Source organism: Corvus cornix, chromosome 5 (genome assembly GCF_000738735.6).
Source record: "Corvus cornix cornix isolate S_Up_H32 chromosome 5, ASM73873v5, whole genome shotgun sequence".
In the NCBI taxonomy this organism is placed as follows: domain Eukaryota; kingdom Metazoa; phylum Chordata; class Aves; order Passeriformes; family Corvidae; genus Corvus; species Corvus cornix.
The window spans coordinates 37,760,908-37,779,786 of NC_046335.1; the positions used below are offsets into that span (position 1 = coordinate 37,760,908).

The 18,879-nt window shown below is 44.8% G+C and overlaps 1 protein-coding gene across 1 annotated transcript; it reads left to right on the forward strand.

Annotated features, from left to right (window-relative positions):
• Positions 1–9,932: 9,932 nt before the first annotated feature.
• LOC120410020 lies at positions 9,933–18,078 on the forward strand. The gene is made up of 2 exons (XM_039552142.1): positions 9,933–10,009; positions 15,322–18,078. Exon 2 carries the CDS (start codon positions 15,437–15,439, stop codon positions 17,138–17,140), a length of 1,704 nt encoding a protein of 567 aa, XP_039408076.1. The 5' UTR covers positions 9,933–10,009; positions 15,322–15,436; the 3' UTR covers positions 17,141–18,078.
• The last annotated feature ends 801 nt before the right edge of the window (positions 18,079–18,879 follow it).

Below are 18,879 nucleotides of genomic sequence, written 5' to 3' on the forward strand. Positions count from 1 at the left end.
ATGTGCAGCTTTGCTGCCTCTATTCAGAGCAAGAAGAAACTGGTGCAGTCAGGAACTGCAGTTTGTGTCAGTTTAAGATCAGCACCCTGTCATTCAGAGCATGCCACTGTAAAAATGTTGATAATCCTTTCTCTGAGCTCAGCTGGGCCATTGCACTGACTTAGCAGGCAGATTTTTGCCCTGCTGTTTAGTGAGAGATGGCATTTGGGCTAAATTTGCAAAGAGCTGGTACCATTTTTAAGATATACCTGGAAGCCTGGTATTTGTCTTTAAGATGAGACACACATGAAGATCCTGAGCATTTCTGGCCATCAAAACTTACGGAGTACTTTATTGAAAGAGAAAAACTAAGCCTTCTGTTCCAGGGGAACTCCTTCCAAGAAAACTGCAGTATGAGGGCTTCAAATTATGTCTCTGCTGCTCCAAAACCAGCAAAAATTAATACATGGTGTTAAGGAACTGCCACATACTGTCCCAAAGCTGACAGTAATGTAAAGACTATTTCCAATACAGATGGTTTGTTAGTTCACTTATGCAAATAGGCATATTGGAAGAGAGGAGCTATTGCTAAATATAAACTAAGTATTACTCTCCTATGACTTGTATGTGCTGCCAAAGAACTACGCAGACTATCTGTAAGGAGTAAATACAGTGATCTCAACAGGCTTTCAATATTAAAAAAAGTGTATTCCTAGTTAATAATAAGCTCTGCTTTTTAAAAATTACAAAATCAAACATCTACTGCAGTTACAAGTGTCATATCACTGTATCTATTTATGAGTCTGTGTAATCCAAAACATGTCTATTATCTTTTGCTAAACCTGTAAAGAGAGAACACTGTGTTGCTTCAATATTAACGCTTAGTGAAATATTTGTGAATCAAATTGTGGATATAGCAAAAGAGAATCTGTCTGGACCATTCACAAAATGAGCTTTGATATCCTTTTAGTAAGTAAAAAGCTGAAGGGAGACATCAATAATTTATTAGCACTTGGATTACATCCTCCAGTGCTTGTAGTTTGCTGCCTTCTTGGAGGAAAAGAGGACAAAGGCAATACTGGCTCTTAAGCTGTAAAGTCTTTGTATGCTCTTATCTGTTGGTGCTGACAAAGGATGCCATATATCGACGGGCATTTTGACAATGAGTGTGATGATCACAGCTCAGAGGATCACAGGGGGATGAACCACCAGCCTATTGTCATGTGATGCCTTTCCAATTATCAGCATGAAATGAGCCAGGGTGGTACCACCTGGTAGTGGTACCACCCTGGCACAGGGGCACCCCTGCTGTAAACAGCAGGCTTGGTGTCCTGAGGGGCCTGAGTTTCAACAGCGCATCTCTACACTTAAGGCTTTTTGCTTCCCTCCTGTTCTTTCAGATGTCTGTGCCCTGTCTCCTGCCATCTCTCTCCTGGCGGCAGCGATGCCTATGCTCAATCTTTAGATTTAGAAATGTTACTGCCAGAAATTGCACTGCCATTCCCTCTTTCCTTTCAGAATGAAATGTTCTCTGCTCTCATCTATTTCTCTGGCTTGTGTCTTTCAAATTTGGCAGCTGTCTCCTATTTCTCTCTTTCCCTTATCTCACTCCTTCTGATGTGCTCTTTCCAATACCTGAACAATCACCACCCCCCACAACTCGTTTCCCAGATTTTTCAACCTCTAAGCCCTGAGAAATCTTTCCTAGTTCTTTCCCTATCACTGTCACCAAGAGCTTCATCTTCCCTCACAGCATTCTCTTGAGTTGTTCCCAAGAAGCACTTAGGAAAAAGCAAAGGTTATTCCTCTGCTGTATTGAAGCACAGTCCAACATCTCCTTTTTTCTGCTTCACCAACCTTCACTGATGGAGACAGAACAGATACTCTCCATCCCAGGTAGGACAGGAAGGGCCATGGGCAACTGTAGGAACCCAGAGTGCTGAGAATATTTCTCTGCCTGTTTTGAAGGGTTCTTACCCCCCTGAACAACACTGTTTTAACCTCCAACCTTGGAAAAAATTACCAACGGTCAGACAAGAACTAGAAAATACAGTGGTGTGAATTAGGTGATAGACTACTATGTAAGATTGTCACAGGGTGAAAAATTTAGAGGTTTTGGGCTTCTCTTTGTAGTAAATAGATAAGAGTAAAAAATATCAAAATGGAGGATTGTTGTTGTTCTCTAAACCTTCTTCTCCTTCTTCTAATACTCCATGTTCTGCAGTAAAGTAGTTTGGAATGATTGGATAGAGAATTCCGCAGTTCCTGCCCGTGTTACTGAATAATTGGTAGGAAAGTGAAAATAATATGTTTTTAGTAACTATTGGTTAAAATACCTTTAAAAGGCTGTGTAAATCTTGATAGAGAGCCTTCACTCCTGCTTTCTGTGCTCTGTGCTGTACCTGGGTCACGCTAGTGGCTCTGTTCCTCTGATAAGACTTAATAAACAACTATCTGGAAGCATTGAAACTCCAGGAAAAGTCTCGGTTTATCTTTGAAACTCCTTGCAAGGACTTTTAGAAAATTCTCTCCCATCAGGAGGGATTTGATTTACGGCACAGTTCAGTGTCAGGCAACCTGAGGGGTCTAGATGTGCCTCTGCCCTTCTCTGTGCACAGGGGCATTGTTTCCCGCAAGTGTTGACATTTCCTGTTCGAGGTGTGCTGAAGAGACCTTCACAAAACTGGACAGATGTTCTGAGAGACAGGCACTAGCAAAAGGTCATGTCTATGATAGTCCACCAGCATCCTATGAGGCTGATGCTTGCTGCTCATGTCATTCCAAGCCTGAGCTGATGTACCCTGCTTTTCAGTGCGACTTGGTAATTCAGCCTGATGCTAGCCAGGTTCTGTCCACAAACTGTTTTGGAGAAAATGAGGACAAAACTCTTTTTACAAATACTGTAAAGACATCTCAGTATTAATGGGGTGCTATGGACAATCATGAGGAATTTGAGCCCCCTGATTCTTCCTCCACAGCACTGAGGGGCTTTGTAAATCAAAGGGAATACCAATGAAAGAATCTGTTTTCAATATTTTGTTATCTTATATAGGAAAGAGAGGTTCTCAGGCACAGTGACTGACCAGAGGAGCAATCCTAGGCTAGGCAAATGACCAGCAGCTTCAAGCACCAAAATATCACGTGTGGCTGGAAGATGAGGAAATACCTTTCATCCTTATCAGGAAATACTTAACTATCATAGGCCTTGGTCAACTTCTTTCCCAAGATGAACTCAGAAGCCCAAATTCATCCATTAACCTCCACAGCTCATGACTTCTGATGCAAAACAGCCATCTGGTCAGTGTCATTCCAGAGCCAAGTCGATAATTTGGAGAGTTACCAACATTTTCCCTTGGGAAGAAAGCTGGGCAGTTGCTGCTGCTGTATGTCTCTAGAAGGCAGTCTGCCAGCACTAAGGGCTGTTGTCCAGTGCCAAACAGACTTTTAAAAAGCATGGCCCTCAGTGGCAAACCATAATGGAAAGGTGCAACACATGCACCTGAGCAATCAATGCTCCCACACGGTGACACTGAGCAAGCACTGCAGTGATCTCTGACATTTCTCCTGTAACTGTGCTGCCAAAGAAAAGGGCTCTTCAATGTTGGTGTTGCTAATGGTACTACTTGCCACTAACAGGAGGGGGGGTTCTCTTCCAGTGAGCTTTACTTTGGTCCCTGTCATCTTCTTTGCTCCTGATTTAGGCAACTGAGAGATCACAATAGCTATAAATACCTCTGAAAATGAATTAAAAAAAACCCCAACCCACAACACTGAAGAGAACTAGTTGTCAGGCAAAAAACAAGCATAAGAGAGTACTCTAGAAAGGTGCCTACATGTCAGCCTGGTAGAAAAGCGTGTACAGGTGAAGCTTTCTGCTGATTTCATTTCCATCACCAAATACCACCAGTGAGGGAACAGTCCTGTCCTGCTGCCATACATACACCAAACCTCACAAGCACGGAGCCTCTGGAAATACAGGGTACAAACTCCTATCCTGTGGAAGACTGGCAAAGTAATTTCTTCTATTTATATGGTGGCAACAGAATTTAAAAGTGATGCAGCACTATGTATCAGAGCCACCTCTAGGCATGAGATATCTCATGTGATAACAATATAGTTCTGGTAGCTTCCTTAGAATATCTCTCTTCCAGGTATCTCTTCCATTTTGCTTAGCTGTCCTTTTGTTTCTCATTAGGCTGCTTGTCTCTGCCTACCACAAAGCTGGGTGAAGCAGTGTGTTGCCATGTGAGAAGCAGAAATGCACACCACTGGCACGCTCCTCTGGGAATCCACAGCTTTTCACATCACTCCTAAGGAAATGGGAAACCTGCTCTGGCCTAATAAAGGTTCATGGAAAAGTACTTAAGAAGACGAGGCACAGCTATCCATCACAGCCCTTGACATTTCCAAAGATGAAGGTGAAAACCCAATTCTGTGTGACTGCAGTTAGTTCTGCCAGATCACTTAAATCATCAGGATATTGTGATCATCACTGTTAAAAACTCTTGGCAGATCTAGCTGCACTAGTACAGCTATTTAGAGTCAAATACTTCAGGCTTGGGTCCACTGGCAGTAGGAACTGCTGCTGTGCAGGCATCTACATCAAATATTCACAGGATCATTGAACGCTTTGGGCTGGAAGGGACTTTAAAGACCATCTAGTTCCACCTGACCTTCCACAAGACCAGGTTGCTCAAAGCCTTATCCAACCTGGCCTGGAGTACTTCCAGGGATGGGACACCCACATCTTCTCTGGGCAACCTGTTTCAGTGCCTCGCCACTCTCATAGTGAATAATTTTTTCCTAATATCTGATCTAAACATATCCCCTGTCAGTTTAAAGCCATTTCCCTTTGTCCTATCACTACCTGCCCTCATAAAAGTCCCTCCCTAAATCAAGAGCATTGCAGAGGCCGTGCTTTCTGTTCCCAAGGTGTGAGAGTTGAAGCCTGGGAGAGCTGAGCTTCCCATGGCACTCCTTCCAGTGTATACGCTCACTAGTACAGATGGGTTTTGGATAAAGCATGTACACATCACTCTCATCCTGTTCAGATGCAAAAGTATAAGGTTTGCCCCATGATACAACAGTAAATAATCTGAAAAGAAGAAAGGAACAAATTCTAATGCCAACAAAACAGCCAGTTCCTCAGGAGATTTGCCATGGAGAGTAATCATGTGAGCATATCCAGTGCTTTAAACTGTCTCAATTGCTTGAAATCTCAGGCTTAGGCACTTTGACAGGCTTCCCTTAAAATCTGACAGTGGATTTGAATGCATTGACTACATCACTCAAATTTTGTCAGATAGATCCCACAGCAGCAGCCAAGGGAGACACTGTCGTCAGCTGAGAGAAGCTGGATTTCAGAAATGTTGTTTTCCTCACCGATAGCAGGGGCAGAGGGCATTGTCAGTCAAGGTCAGCTCAAGACCATTTTCATTTAAGCCTTCTGTGAAGCAGTGACTGTCAATGACAACACATTCACCATCTGTGCAAATACAGATTTTCACCTGCAACACACTTCAGAGGCAGTGTCTGAATGACCTGAGAAATACATTTGCTTGACCACCCATTCTAATTTCCACAAGAGTCTATTCTCTGGAGTCCCAGTTGTACAGTGACTTGCTTTTAACTGCGTTTTATTTGCATGTTCTAATGAGGAGAGGAAAACCCAGTATGATAGGGATACAATATATAGACAGAGCAAGAAATATCTGTATTTGCTGAAGAGGTGTGTTATTTCAGGATATTTTCATCTAGTCTGATAAAAATGGTATTTCTATAGAAACAACTGATGAAAAAAACAACAAAGAGGAAATCCCATGCTAACTCTCTAAAGGCAACATAATGCTCAGCAGATGCATTACTAGTGATGAGTAAATACTCTGCTGTTTTGGGTTTTTAAAATACACGATCCTTCCCTCTCACTTACATGGTTAAATCACTTCACATTAAGCATGGATGTATGCTTTTTATTGGTGAACAAGTAGAGATTTCATTTAAAATATCCCTGCTTCACCTAGTCCCAGGGATGTCCTTTACTCAGTGGGGTGTTGCTGTCACAGAACAGCAGAGGTGACAACTTACTACTGAGCATTTTGTCCTACCAGACTCAACTATTTTTTACAAGGACTACAAAATGAATAGCTAGAGTGGACAGCCCATAGATCAGGTACATGAACAATAAAAATCATGTTAAAACATGAACTACATAACTGACTGAAGCCCCCACACAACCTGACCTAAGAGGGTGTGAAGGTGACCACATGGCAACCACTGGGTAACAAAACAGTGAACCCATGAAAAGCAGGAAGACCCCAGACCCTAATATTGCAATTGGTCCAGACTGTCATGTGAGGGACGAGGAGTTTAGATTGTACGGGTATAACTGTCCAAGGATTTCTTTGTTCGGGGTCCCTCTTTTAAGGCACCTAGCTCAGGTTACCAGATATAGTGACTGATCTGTGCCAATAAATCTATCTGATGAAGGTAGGAGCCTAGTGTCAAAAATTTCTTTAACAAAAGCTAACACAAGTAAGGTTTATATCTTGGACTGATGCCTCATGATAATTTGTTTTCCATTCACCAGCAGCTGCTCACCACACTGCTCTCCAGCTGCTCTGTTCTCAACTTCAGTTTCTGCCTTCTGGGCAGAAGAACGATCTGCTTCCATGGTCACCTGCTTTTTAAATAACTCATCTTAATATTTATCATCTCTGCAACACAGATAATACTGCTACATTTGCAGATTTACGTTTTTAATCCCACCAAGGTGATTGCCATATTGTTTTCCTTGTTCTGATCCTTCCCTGTTATAATCCAATGAGAAAGCATTCAGCTGTAGGCACTCCTGCTTCTCTCTGCTTTGGAAGACCAAAACCATGTTTTAGAAAGTCATGTGAAACTGACTTGTGGCAAGCTAGAAGGGGATGAGAGAAATTTTCAAGGCTTGTAAAAAGACTGATGATCTTCTAAAATCTCATAAAATAGTTCTCGTTGAGTGAGGAATATTTGAGTTCACCTCCAAAGACTCCAAGAGATGCCCTGCTGGGAATTTCATTGCTAGAATTGCTTAGCAAATCCACGAAAACATGTTGGTACTTATAATTTTACAGGATAAAGATATGAAGATATGAAGACACACAAGCATGATTTATTGATAGAGCATAAGCTATATATAGTGCCCTTAACTGTATTATTAAAACTGAAGGTAAATAATTAATGGAATGAAGGAAAGATACATACAGCTCTGGCAGTTTTGATGGGAAGCATTCCTGTCTTGCGGTAATTAAAATTGAATATATTCAGAGTATTTTTGTATGTCTTTCTGGCAAAAAAGATTATTTCCTCATTTCACCTGCATGCTAAGAGACACTGTGTGTGGCTGCAGAAGCTGTGCAGCCAGTGTGAGAGGAGTCAGGGAAGGAAAATGCTTCTGGCTGACAGGCTTGAATGCCACCCCCCACTCAGGGTAGGATTACTGTCCGTGGTGTTGACCAGTTCTGTCTGGTTGACCCTCAGAGTAGTTTCAGACAAGGTGTAACTCAAAGAACACGTGTTAGTTTTGCCAGGTTCAATGCTGCCATGCCCATGAGAAGCATTTCAGAAAGGTACAGGCTGGATTCAGTAGCAAGCAAGAGACAAAGTTAGTGTTTTATGATTAGAATCAGAGGACTACTCAAGCAAAGCAAAATTCAGCTAGCAGTTGGTTATGGTCTCCATAAACATTTTTCCTGGCTTTGAGAGGAAAAGATGGGCTCAAAGCAGGCTCTTTCATGACTCAGGCCATCTTGTTTAGTGAACTGACTCAGTTAAAGACAGGGAGGGTCAAATATCCTGTGACACCTTTAGAGTATCCTTTCCCACTGGATAGAGAGTCATTTATTTACACCATTTCCATGCTAACAACGTTAGTGAGGTGAAAGTGACCTTACAACCAGTTGTTAAATTCCCTGGAATCAGAACCATAAGCAGTTGTCAGACAGTCTAAGCAGTCCCAGTGCTTCACCCAAACACATTCCAACACAAGCACTGCCACGGCCTCCCTGCCTTACTGTCCAGGTGGGAGAACTGAACTGTGTTTCATGGGATCCATGGGAAACCATTCCCAACTTCAGCCCCAGGGAAGCCTCGAAGCGGGAGGGAGAAGTCTTCTACTCGCACCACTGCATCTGCCCCACGCTTTTGTAAAACCAGTGGTCCTCTGATGCTCGGTCTGAAGATGAGTAGTGCAAAAACTAAAACCTTGGTTTCTCATTTTGCTTCAACCAGAGGCACAATCTGTTGATTTCAATAGATTTTGGAGCAGCCCTACATGACTTCCACTGCCCCAGAGGCAATGATACACAAAAGCCGACACGGTGCCAAAGGACACATTAAACTTCCCACTTCAGTCAGCCAGACCTGTGGTAGCAACAGTCCTGGAGCCATCAGCATGGTGGGTGGTTCCACATAAAAAGGATGAGAAGCTTCCGCTCTTGATGTTTAATTGCAAGAAGTCTGCACAATTATTTCAAAGTGTTTCTTGCATCCCAAACCAGCATAAATTGGGAACAACAATATTAAGTGGCAGATGGTGGTGGTAGGGTAGCAGTTATTTTCAGTGAGACGGAGAATTTGACACCCCAGTTCTCAGCAGGCACTGCTATTCCTGAACTAGGTTTGACTTTAATATGATTCCTTTTGCTTTAGGGAGTGCAAAGCAGAGCTCCGCCAGCTGATGAACTGCACTCTGGCAGGGCAGCGTTGGAGAAGCACTCCTAACACTCTCGAGGTTCCCTTCTGCAGAACTCCAAATGTAATTAAGAGCACATCTATTTATTTCTCCTGCTAGGAGCATCTCTAAGTGCACCAGATGTAACAGCAGTAACTGCTCAAACACCTCTGCCAGAATCGTATGTCTGACCATAAGGTTAGAATCATGGTCACTCTTGTTATGTAGTAAGCCTAATGGGGCATCTTCAAGTTGATTCCTACTTCAAGGAGTGTTCAACCACCTAAAATAGTGCAGTTGTCCACTTTACCATGTCAGGAACATGGTTGCTCATCAGAAGACACGAAGCTGAGGGAGATGTTTGCTGCTCAGCATTTTAAAAACTGAAATTTTCGTTTCAATTTTTATGAGTTAATCACAGCCCTGTTCCCTCACAATGTAGTTAAGGCTGGCTGTCTGCTGACAGGATGAAAGATTATCTTAGTTTCTATAGATATAAGTGCTTTCAATGACCATAATGGATAAAACTTGTTCCTGACTGTAATTCTGCTTTAGTATCACAGCTTTCTGAAGGGATAAACCCCCCCGGTGCTTCATTTGTTATGGCATCAGAGACCTTGTGGTGAGCCCTTCCCAAACAGTGAGACTGCCTGCTCCAGCCCAAGCCCCAGTGAGGGTCTGTGCCTGTTCTCATCCTGAGAGAATTCATTTCCCAGGTAAAAACGCTAAAAGTTGACCAAGCACTAAAATCAATAACCAGCATTAAAATCAAAGCCCCTGCAAGTTCCAACAGTTCTCTCATAGTTTCTAATAAATCTTGGCACGTATTACAAATGAGCAATCAGATATGAATAATAAATTACAGCCATGTTCGTAGAGCTTTATGTATCTGCTCTCCCAAAACACCTCCGGTCTCTGGCATGGCAACTGTGCCGACGATGACAAGGCACAGCTCCTGCCTTTACACAAATGCATTTCTGTGTGTGCAGAAATGGGGTTGTGGGATGCAGCTGGCCTGTGTTTGGACCCCAGGAAAACGCCCTGGGGAAGCTGCCTTGGGCCGCACAAGCCCAGGGCGAATTCACAGCCGCGGCTCGGCGGCGGGACGTCCCTCCAGGAGCCCCGGGCCGGGCGGAAGCAGCGGGCAGCCGTAACCACAGTGCCGAGAAACAGGGCCGCGATTAACGCGTCCGGAGCCGAAACGCGAATCCAACTCACTCCGTCCAACTCCCCGCGGCAGCGGGGGCCGGGGCCGCGCGGGCGGAAGTGCCGCCGGGGCAGGGCGGAAGTGGCGGCGGGAGCGGCGCGGTGCCGGCGCAGGTGAGTGGCGGCCTGGGCTGCCGAGAGCAGCGGCCCAGCGGGGCAACGTTTGCCGCAAAGCTTAAACGCTGCTTCTGGAAAGCATTTGGGAGAGCACTGTGGAGCTCCGTACTTTACGGTGTAAAGTAAACGCCGTTCGCTGCCCTGGTGCTTAGGGTCCCTCACTGTCATGACTGACCTTCCTGCCCAGGCTCACACTTGGACTGAAGTTGGGTGATTCAGAAGTGGATCTTGGCCCTTGAAGCAACCTGTGGCTTTATTGCCTTCTGTGCTCTTGTGTTTTCTTTTAGTCTGACTGAGATCTCTTGTCCCAACCATGCCTGTAAAACTCCCTGCAGAGCTGATGGGTTTTTCAGACAGTATCCACGGCAGGTCCAGAGCATGACAGAAAGCTCTTTTTTGAGACTTCTAGTATAGACAGGGTGCACAACAGCAGGTGATAGTGTGGCCACATAACAGTCATTATGTTGTGCAGTGTAGAAGTGCTCACGGACCTTGGACAGCCTTTCTGACCCCTTACCTGGGTTCCTAGGGCAGTATCTCAGTGTGGTGCTTATGCTGTCTGGCTGGCAGTCCCTCTGGGCAAACAGGTTGTGTATGGTGAGCTTTTAATAGGCAGATGCAAGGCTGGAAGTAAGCAGGCTGCAGGATGCTGGGGTTAGTGCTGATCCTCAGGAGTTTGTAGTTGTCCTGCATGTTTTCTCTGAGCTCTGGTGGGTAGGAATGACTCCTGCTGACAGCCAAGGGAGTGTTGCTAATGTGCTTTGTTGGCTTCCATGGGACATGGAAAAAGGTCCCCTTAGAAAGCAAGGTGTTTTCCCTACATTTATTCTGTGTGCAGGTCCCATGTGTGTTGAAGCAAAGGCTTTGAGGAGAGGCTTCCTGGAGGAACACCCAACCTCGTGAAGAATGGCAGCTTAGTTGTGTTCTTGTGCTGCCAGTTTCCCAGAGAAACAAAGGCAGTTTCAAGACGCGCTGTATTCCTTGATTAAGTGTTTTGATAGGGAGAGACTTGGAGAAGTTTATGTAGAGGTCTGTGTGGAGGAGGCTTCTTGCAGAAAGCTTAGCAGCAGCCTTTGCTTCCAACTGTGTGTTTTGTGCCTGTTAACTCTGGCATCCTCCTCTTTTGGGCTTTGAAGCCTGTGATGACAGGACATGGAACACTTGGCTTGGGATGCGTGTTCCACTTGTTATGGATCTCAAAGAGGGAGCAAGCAAGTGAAGTCTGGCTGTGGGAGCCCCGTTGTGGCAGCAAGCTCCATAAATAAACAGCAAGTAGGTGTGTGCTTTTGCTAGGAGTACACAAATAAAAAAGGAGCTGTCTGTGGGGGTTGCAGTTTTTGCTGTGCAGTTGCAAGGGGAGTGGGCTGGAAGGGAACGTTTCGCATTCTCAGCATCAGTCAGAGCCACAGTGAGATCCCAGGTACTTTTGTGTTAGGCCCTTCCCTGACAGTAGCAAGGTACCACAGCAGGGTGCTCCTTCCTGCCTTCCTGCCCTGAAGTGGCCTTTGGTTGATTGTTTTACACCAATACCTTGCAGAAAACCAATCAACAAATATAAAACTTCCTGGCTCCCTTTTTTCTCTACTCAACCAACCTTGGTCAAGAATGAGACCCCTGCAAACAGTATAAATATTCCAAGTGTAGGTCATGAATTCTGCAGGCAGTAACTCTTGTGTCTGTGAGCATCTTTCCCCCAAGGTTTCTCCCCACATATTTTACAATCGAGTATGGTAATAGTATAAGAGAAACCATGGCTTCAGCACAGTGGCTGTGCCTGCACAATTATTGAACTTTGTCTGAGATTTGGACAAACAAATGCAAATGCTTTGCATTTTCTCATGTGTTCTGCCTATCCCTATGGCAGATAACTGTAGTTTTAAAAATCCAAGTCCACTTTCCAACTTCACAATAAATCATGCCTGAGTCCTGCTGAGCTTTTAAAAGTGGAAGAGATCAAATATGTACAAACTATTTAAACATACTGAGGGTGGGAGGGTGCCAAGTCTGCAGTGCTAGTGCTGATCAGTGATTGAAATGAGTGTGAAATGTATTTGCAAACACTTTACTTGCTGCCTGTGAGAAATGGATTGCTGGTCCCAGGCTCTGGGAATCAGAGGTGGGGAGTAAGAGCCACAAATATTTTCGTGCCTGGTAGATGGGAGGTGGAATAGTTGCCTTCCTGGTGAGTGTCATGTGCAGAGAGGTAAAAGTCTGTATAAATCTCACCCTTGTTTTTCAACCCCAAACTGGCCTGGGCAGTGAATGAAGATGCTTGGAAATAGCCCAGCTTCTGCCAGTAAGAGGGCAGTGAAAGAGAACTGAAGCAGGAGGTCCACATCAGGAAGAAAGACATTTTTCACTTGGGAGATCTGAGTGAGAAGGGGAGCAAATAGAGTCAGCGAGTGCATTGTCCAAATCTGTGTGGACCGGGTCTTGCATCCAGGTTACTGCATCCATAACAACAGGGATGTTAATGCTGGGATCTGAAGATGGCATGCTCTGTAGTGATGCCTGTGGAGGGAGTTAAAGCAGATCGATGCATTCACAATATAGTGGTGGGCAGCCCCAGTGCCACAACAGTAGGACAAACCCAAACAGAGATAATTATTCACCCTGAAAATTTAGGTTTTCAAATTTCAGCAGAAAAGGTGCAACCCCCCTCTTCTGAGGTAAAGTTCCTGGGAGCATGGTGGAGGGGAGGAACAGTGTGTGTTCACCCCAAATCCTTGACTTCCTTTGAGCAAATTAAAATTCCTGGATCGAAGAAGGAGCTATAACATGCCCTTTCCCTGCTGGTAATTTGGGGAAAACACATCCTGGCTTTCTCCATCATAGCCTGCCCTCATCATGATTTAACACACCAGAGGACCACCTGGGACAGGACCCCTGTCCATGTAGAAGTTCTAAAATTGTTAATATTTGAGGCCAGGTTATATCAGGTTTTAGGGCCAATACATCCAACAGATCCACTTCATATCAAATGGGGCTTTGTAATTCATAGATTATCAATGCATATGTGGCAATGGGGACCTGAGGGTCTGATTTGCCTTCTCAGGTTTTATTTGCACAGCTTTAAAGATGCAAAAAAACTTTATTCAGTTTGGTAGCAGTGTCTCTGTGGCTAGTCTAGCTCTACAGGGAGCTGAAAAAGTCATATGGCAAGAATCAGTTATTCTAGTGGGACCTTTCAAGGTTTTGAAACCCATACTGGCCAGAACCCCCCCTGGTGTGGGGGTTGCACAGGGAGAAGCAGTAAGAAGGTGGTATGAACAGTTACAGCATCACTGCCATATGCCTCAGATAGATGAGGGAACAACCAGAGTGCTCCAAATACAAGAAATGCCTGTCAGTCTACTGGAGCAGGAGCCTCACTTCTTATATAAAACCTACCCCTCAAGTTGAGCCCCACCTGAAAAGTGTGTGATTCCCTGATATATCCTCCAAAAAGAGAGGGAAATAATGAGCAGTGTTCCTGCGTGTTGTTTCAGGGGGCAGAACTGTGCAAGGGGAGAAGAAAGTGCTCAGATGGGAGATTTGCTATCCATGTGCAGGCTGATTGTTAGAGAGGCTGACACTAAAGAACCAGTGTTTATATGGACCCCTCTGTAGGTTAGGGACGGCCGGACGTAGACGGACGGTGACGAGAGATCTCTATAGGCAGATCTTGGGACACAGGCGGTTTATTGCAAAGGGCGTGGGTATAGGGGCACTGCTCAGAGCTGCCAGACTCAGCTCTGAGCAGGCCCAAGAGAGCAAGAGAGTAAGCGGGTGAGAGAGAGAGAGAGAGCGTAAGAGCAAGAGTGGAAGTGGTAAGAGGAAGAGCAAGAGTGTGAGTGAGAGTGTCTGAAGTCCTGGTTACAATACAATAAATCATCTTCTGTACTGAATATTCTAATTGTCACTAACCAATCTAATACAAGATACAAATCCTATAGCATTTACATACAGCCTATAAGAGTTCTTATATTACCATAGAGTGTTACATCTTAACTTCTAAAAACTACTCTTTGGACCCCTTCTGCTGAGCTAGTAGGGTGTGCTCTGACCCTTGGACCTGCTTGCAATCAAAGGGTATTGTTCACTCAAGAGGGGATTACCTTCAGTCGGCCATACCATTGTTTTCCAGTTGTTCAGTAACTAAGACTTGGTATTTCAAAAGTGGCTTTCATTTCGATGTTGCCTGTAGTTTTCATATTCCCAAAATCTTTTGTCAGGCAATCATATTTATAAGACTTTCCTGTTTCATCTTCCTCAACACCCCTCTGCTGTTTTTAAGGGATGCCCCAAGTGGCTCCCATTTTGCGAACAAAACCAGTGGGCGATCAGTTGGGTTGCCAGTGTGGCAGTGAGAGAAATGGGAAGATACCCTAAACTTGGCTAAGCAGAAGAGTTCCTTGGTGGGATGGATTCCTGCCCACCTGTTGAATAATCAGGTAGATTCACTGAGCTGTGTGGCAGGTATGGCAGTAAAGGGAGAAGAAAAATGGGAACATCTGCTAGAGTGGTCACGTGTCAAGGGAGACCACTCAGGATTTAATGACCTTTTTAAGGGACCTGGTAACACAGGGTGGCCTGTCACTTGGGAACTGTGTAACACTGTCATCTGAGTCTGCAGCCCGTGTTCTACGGGACTAGAGAAACAACACCCCTTGCAGGAGGCACCCCTTCACTAATGACATGGAAAAGGCCTTGGGGAGACCTGGCAGGTGGACTGTATAGAGCCTTGCCTGAAGTCAGAAGGAAAGCAGTATGTTCTTGTCAGGGTGGAAGTAATGTCAGAGCTCACTCAAGCTGAGGGAGTAGCAAGAGCAGCAGGGCACAGCACTGTAAAGGGACTGAAGCTGTGGTTTAATTATTTGCCATGGCCCCAGTCCCTCCAATCCTACAATGGTAGTTACTTTACTGCCAGGGTGGTTCCAGACTGGGCATGGGATGAAGGAATACAGTGGATCTTTCACACTCCATACTACCCCCAGGCACATGATATTGCTGAATGCAGGAATGGACTCTTGAAGAGGACCCTGAAACCTCATGAACCTGGATGGGCAAGAGGGTATGCTGGGGAGTTAATGGGTGCCCATAACTCACAGCCTTTTGTGTTCAATCCCCACCCATACTCCCTGGAACAAAAGAGGCCAAAGAGCCTGCAAATCCTCTCCATTACCTAGGACAACTGGTTTAGGCAGAATTACCAAGAGTGGGATTAGTACCCCTGACCTTGAAAAAGCCACTTAACTTGTGTGCCTGGGTGGTGGATTGTTCCCTCCTTTTAATCATGTTTTGTTTTTATGCATGTATATGTTTTGCAGATTATCTGGAATCCACTGGTGGACCTATGCTTTCAACTGTTGAGTGAACGGATCATTTTGTGTATTTTTTAGTTTGATTTTTCTAAGCCTATTTTGCCTTTTTACTAGAAAAAAAATGGTGTGGGGAAAGTTTTTACTCTTATGTTATGGATGTATGATTTTGTCTCAAGCGACTAAGAATCAGAGTACTGAACCAAATTTAGCTTGGGAGTTGATACAAGGATTTATGCATATTTGGAATCATACAAATCAAGGAATATGCATTAACCTCCCCAACTCTGCATCAGAGGGGTTTAGATTTATGATGATTTGGTTAAATTTTTCAGAGATATTAACAAGAGAACTGGATAATCTTAAAAAAACAGGAGGAAATATTACCTGGGGAACAGTCGAGTCCCCGTTCCTAGAGCAGAAAGAAGGACAACAATGGGATGCAAATGGGACATGGGTAGAATACAAGAAAGCCTTTTACCAGCTCCCACGCGACTCTACCTGGAGCCATTTATGGAATCAGACATGCTATCGGTCATTAGACACCCACCCTACTGAGACCTTGCACAATGTCAGTTCTATCCCTTGCACAGTGGTACCATGGTGGGATTCTCCGGCTGAGGGCGGGTTTTTCGAACATGAGTACAATTTACATTGGGATGCAGGATGGTGTATACAAATCCCTGATAACCCAGGAACCGCACACCAAGTTAACCGAACAAATTATGAGTGGGCCTGGTCTCTGAAACAAATCTTTGACCCTATATATACCCTACAGTGGGCCTCCAGGGCCCCCACAGGGAAAATAATAGAATGGGAAGTGGAGAAATCAGACTGTAAGGACCATCAGACCACACTACCTAATGGGGAGAGCATCTGCTGGAAAGTGAGGAACCATAGAAGCATTATCCAAAGTAAATCAGAGACCTCCTTTCTGAATTGTTCCCGTATATTAGATTGTACCACAGGAGCAGGTGAGCCTATAGAAACCTGGTACATCTCAGAGCTGAGAACTTTTATCCGGGACATGTGTACCTGTTGGGATTATCCCAATTACGGCTATCTAAACCAAGACACCCGATGCAATGGGTCTTACGAAAATTCAGAGACAGCACTATCCTGTGGCATTCCCGTTACACATGGCCCTGACCGAAGAAGGGTCTGGAATTCAAGCAGCGAAGCACAGGAAGTTCCCCAAGGTGACCTGTATCAGTGTTCACAAGCCAAATATCCAGCTCCACGGGGAACGGTATGGGCATGTTCAGATGGGAAAATGTATTCCCACTTGAACATGTATGATATGGCTGGACTCCAGTGTACTATTGGGTTTCCTACCATGTGTCCATCTAAAACATTCAATTATACACTTTATCGTAACAACAAAGTGCAGAGAGAAATCCACAATCCAACAGATGCAAAAGGGTGGATTGGGGGGATTCAAGTCCCTGACTATTATACCTGGAGACAAAATGTTGCGTTAGACTTAGAATCATTTTTTGTGTCCAGTGGAGTTATCCAACGGCACAAATATGTCTTGGAGAACTTAACAAGGCAAGTCCATGTGTTAAGCAACTGGACCGGACGTTTGCTCAGGGAACCAAGTTCACAGGTCCAGCAGTCATCGAAAATGGCTTTGCAGAACCGATTAGCCCTAGATATGTTGTTGTTGAAAGAGAATGGAGTGTGTGGGATGCTAAACCTAACAGATGGAGAATGCTGTGTCACTGTCCATAACGCCACCACCACCATAGAAGAGGCGCGTCAGAAGATGAAGGAGATTGCTGAACAAACGGGAGAACTGTTTCAAGCAATGCAACCGAAGGACTAGTTTGATGGACTGAGCCTGGATTGTGGATCACATGAATACTAAAGTGCCTTGGATTTAGGAGATGGCGAAGGTGGCTTGTGTACATTGCCCTTATGATACTGTGTGGATTCTTGGGTTTGATGATAGGTTGAAAAGTCATGTCAAACTGTTTGCTTGTGATGAGTTTATTATGGTTATAGAGGAAAGGTAGAGTTTCTAGCACTGTATAATTCCACACCATTCACGTCATGGCAGGGATGTGGCTGCAGCAGGAGGAAGCCAGGGGCTGGAAGTGGAAGGCTGGCCATCTTTTGCCATGCTTGGGGGTGTGCAGGATTCAGGGGCAGCCTGACGGACCTAGCCCCTGTCTGCTGCTGGCAGTCCCTTCCCTGTTCCTCTGAGCCGTGGCTTTTCTGGTTTGGTGCTCAAAGACAGCGCTGGTGAGCCCAAGAGCTGGTGAACTGCTCCAAGAGAAAGAAAAGAGAGAAAGCAGCAGCGCTGCAGAGCCCAGCTGAGCCACGTGGAGCCCAAGCCACAGCTGCTGTGACTGCAGCGGCCACTGGAGCTGCCACAGGAACCACTGAGCTCTCCAGGCCCACTCCCACAAAGTCAGGCCCAGGAGGAGGGTCCTCTGACCTGCTTCAGAGCCCTGTCAGGTCCCACCAGGTTTTGTCTTGTCCCTGTTCTTCTCTTGTTTTTGGTCTGAGGGGGGAAAGTTAAATTGCAAGCCTCCCCGACATTCTGCTTTTGTTTTCCCACATATACCATGTTGCCAGTGCAGGGCCAGTCAATGTTTTACCTTTGTCTGGGAAAACCACTCTGGATGTGGTCTTCGGGAAGTGTTTTTGTTGGTTCAGTAGTGAATACCCTTTTGTGGGTAAAACACTCTCTTTTGTATACTCTTTTATTAACATTGTTGTGGTTATTGCAATTTTTCAGTAAATTGTGATTCCAATTTATAATCTCTCCTAGTGTTTACTCCACTACCAGAAGGGGGCAGGGGAAAGGGGGCCGCTCAAGTAGGTTTAATATTCCTGCAGGGTTTTAAAGCAGCACAGAGCTATAAGCAGGGGATGAAGGAGATTGTTGGGACTTGTGAAAAGACTGGTGACCTCATCAAACAAAAAAAATCTCATAAAAAGCCTCATAAAATAGCTCTCGTTGAGTGAGGAATATTTGAGTTCACCTCCAAAGACTCCAAGAGATGCCCTGCTGGGAATTTCGTTGCTAGAATTGCTTAGCAAATCCATGCAAATGGGTTGGTACTTATAATTTTACAGGATAAATATGAAGACACACAAGCATGATTTATTGATAGAGCATAAGCTATATATAGTGCCCTTAACTGTATTATTAAAACTGAAGGTAAATAATTAATGGAATGAAGGAAAGATACATACAGCTCTGGCAGTTTTGATGGGAAGCATTCCTGTCTTGCGGTAATTAAAATTGAATATATTCAAGAGTATTTTTGTATGTCTTTCTGGCAAAAAAGATTATTTCCTCATTTCACCTGCATGCTAAGAGACACTGTGTGTGGCTGCAGAAGCTGTGCAGCCAGTGTGAGAGGAGTCAGGGAAGGAAAATGCTTCTGGCTGACAGGCTTGAATGCCACCCCCCACTCAGGGTAGGATTACTGTCCGTGGTGTTGACCAGTTCTGTCTGGTTGACCCTCAGAGTAGTTTCAGACAAGGTGTAACTCAAAGAACACGTGTTAGTTTTGCCAGGTTCAATGCTGCCATGCCCATGAGAAGCATTTC

Bases quoted from the DNA above. Each gene is read 5' to 3' on its own strand.
- LOC120410020 (XM_039552142.1), top strand. From the start codon at position 15,437: ATGGTGTGGGGAAAGTTTTTACTCTTATGTTATGGATGTATGATTTTG.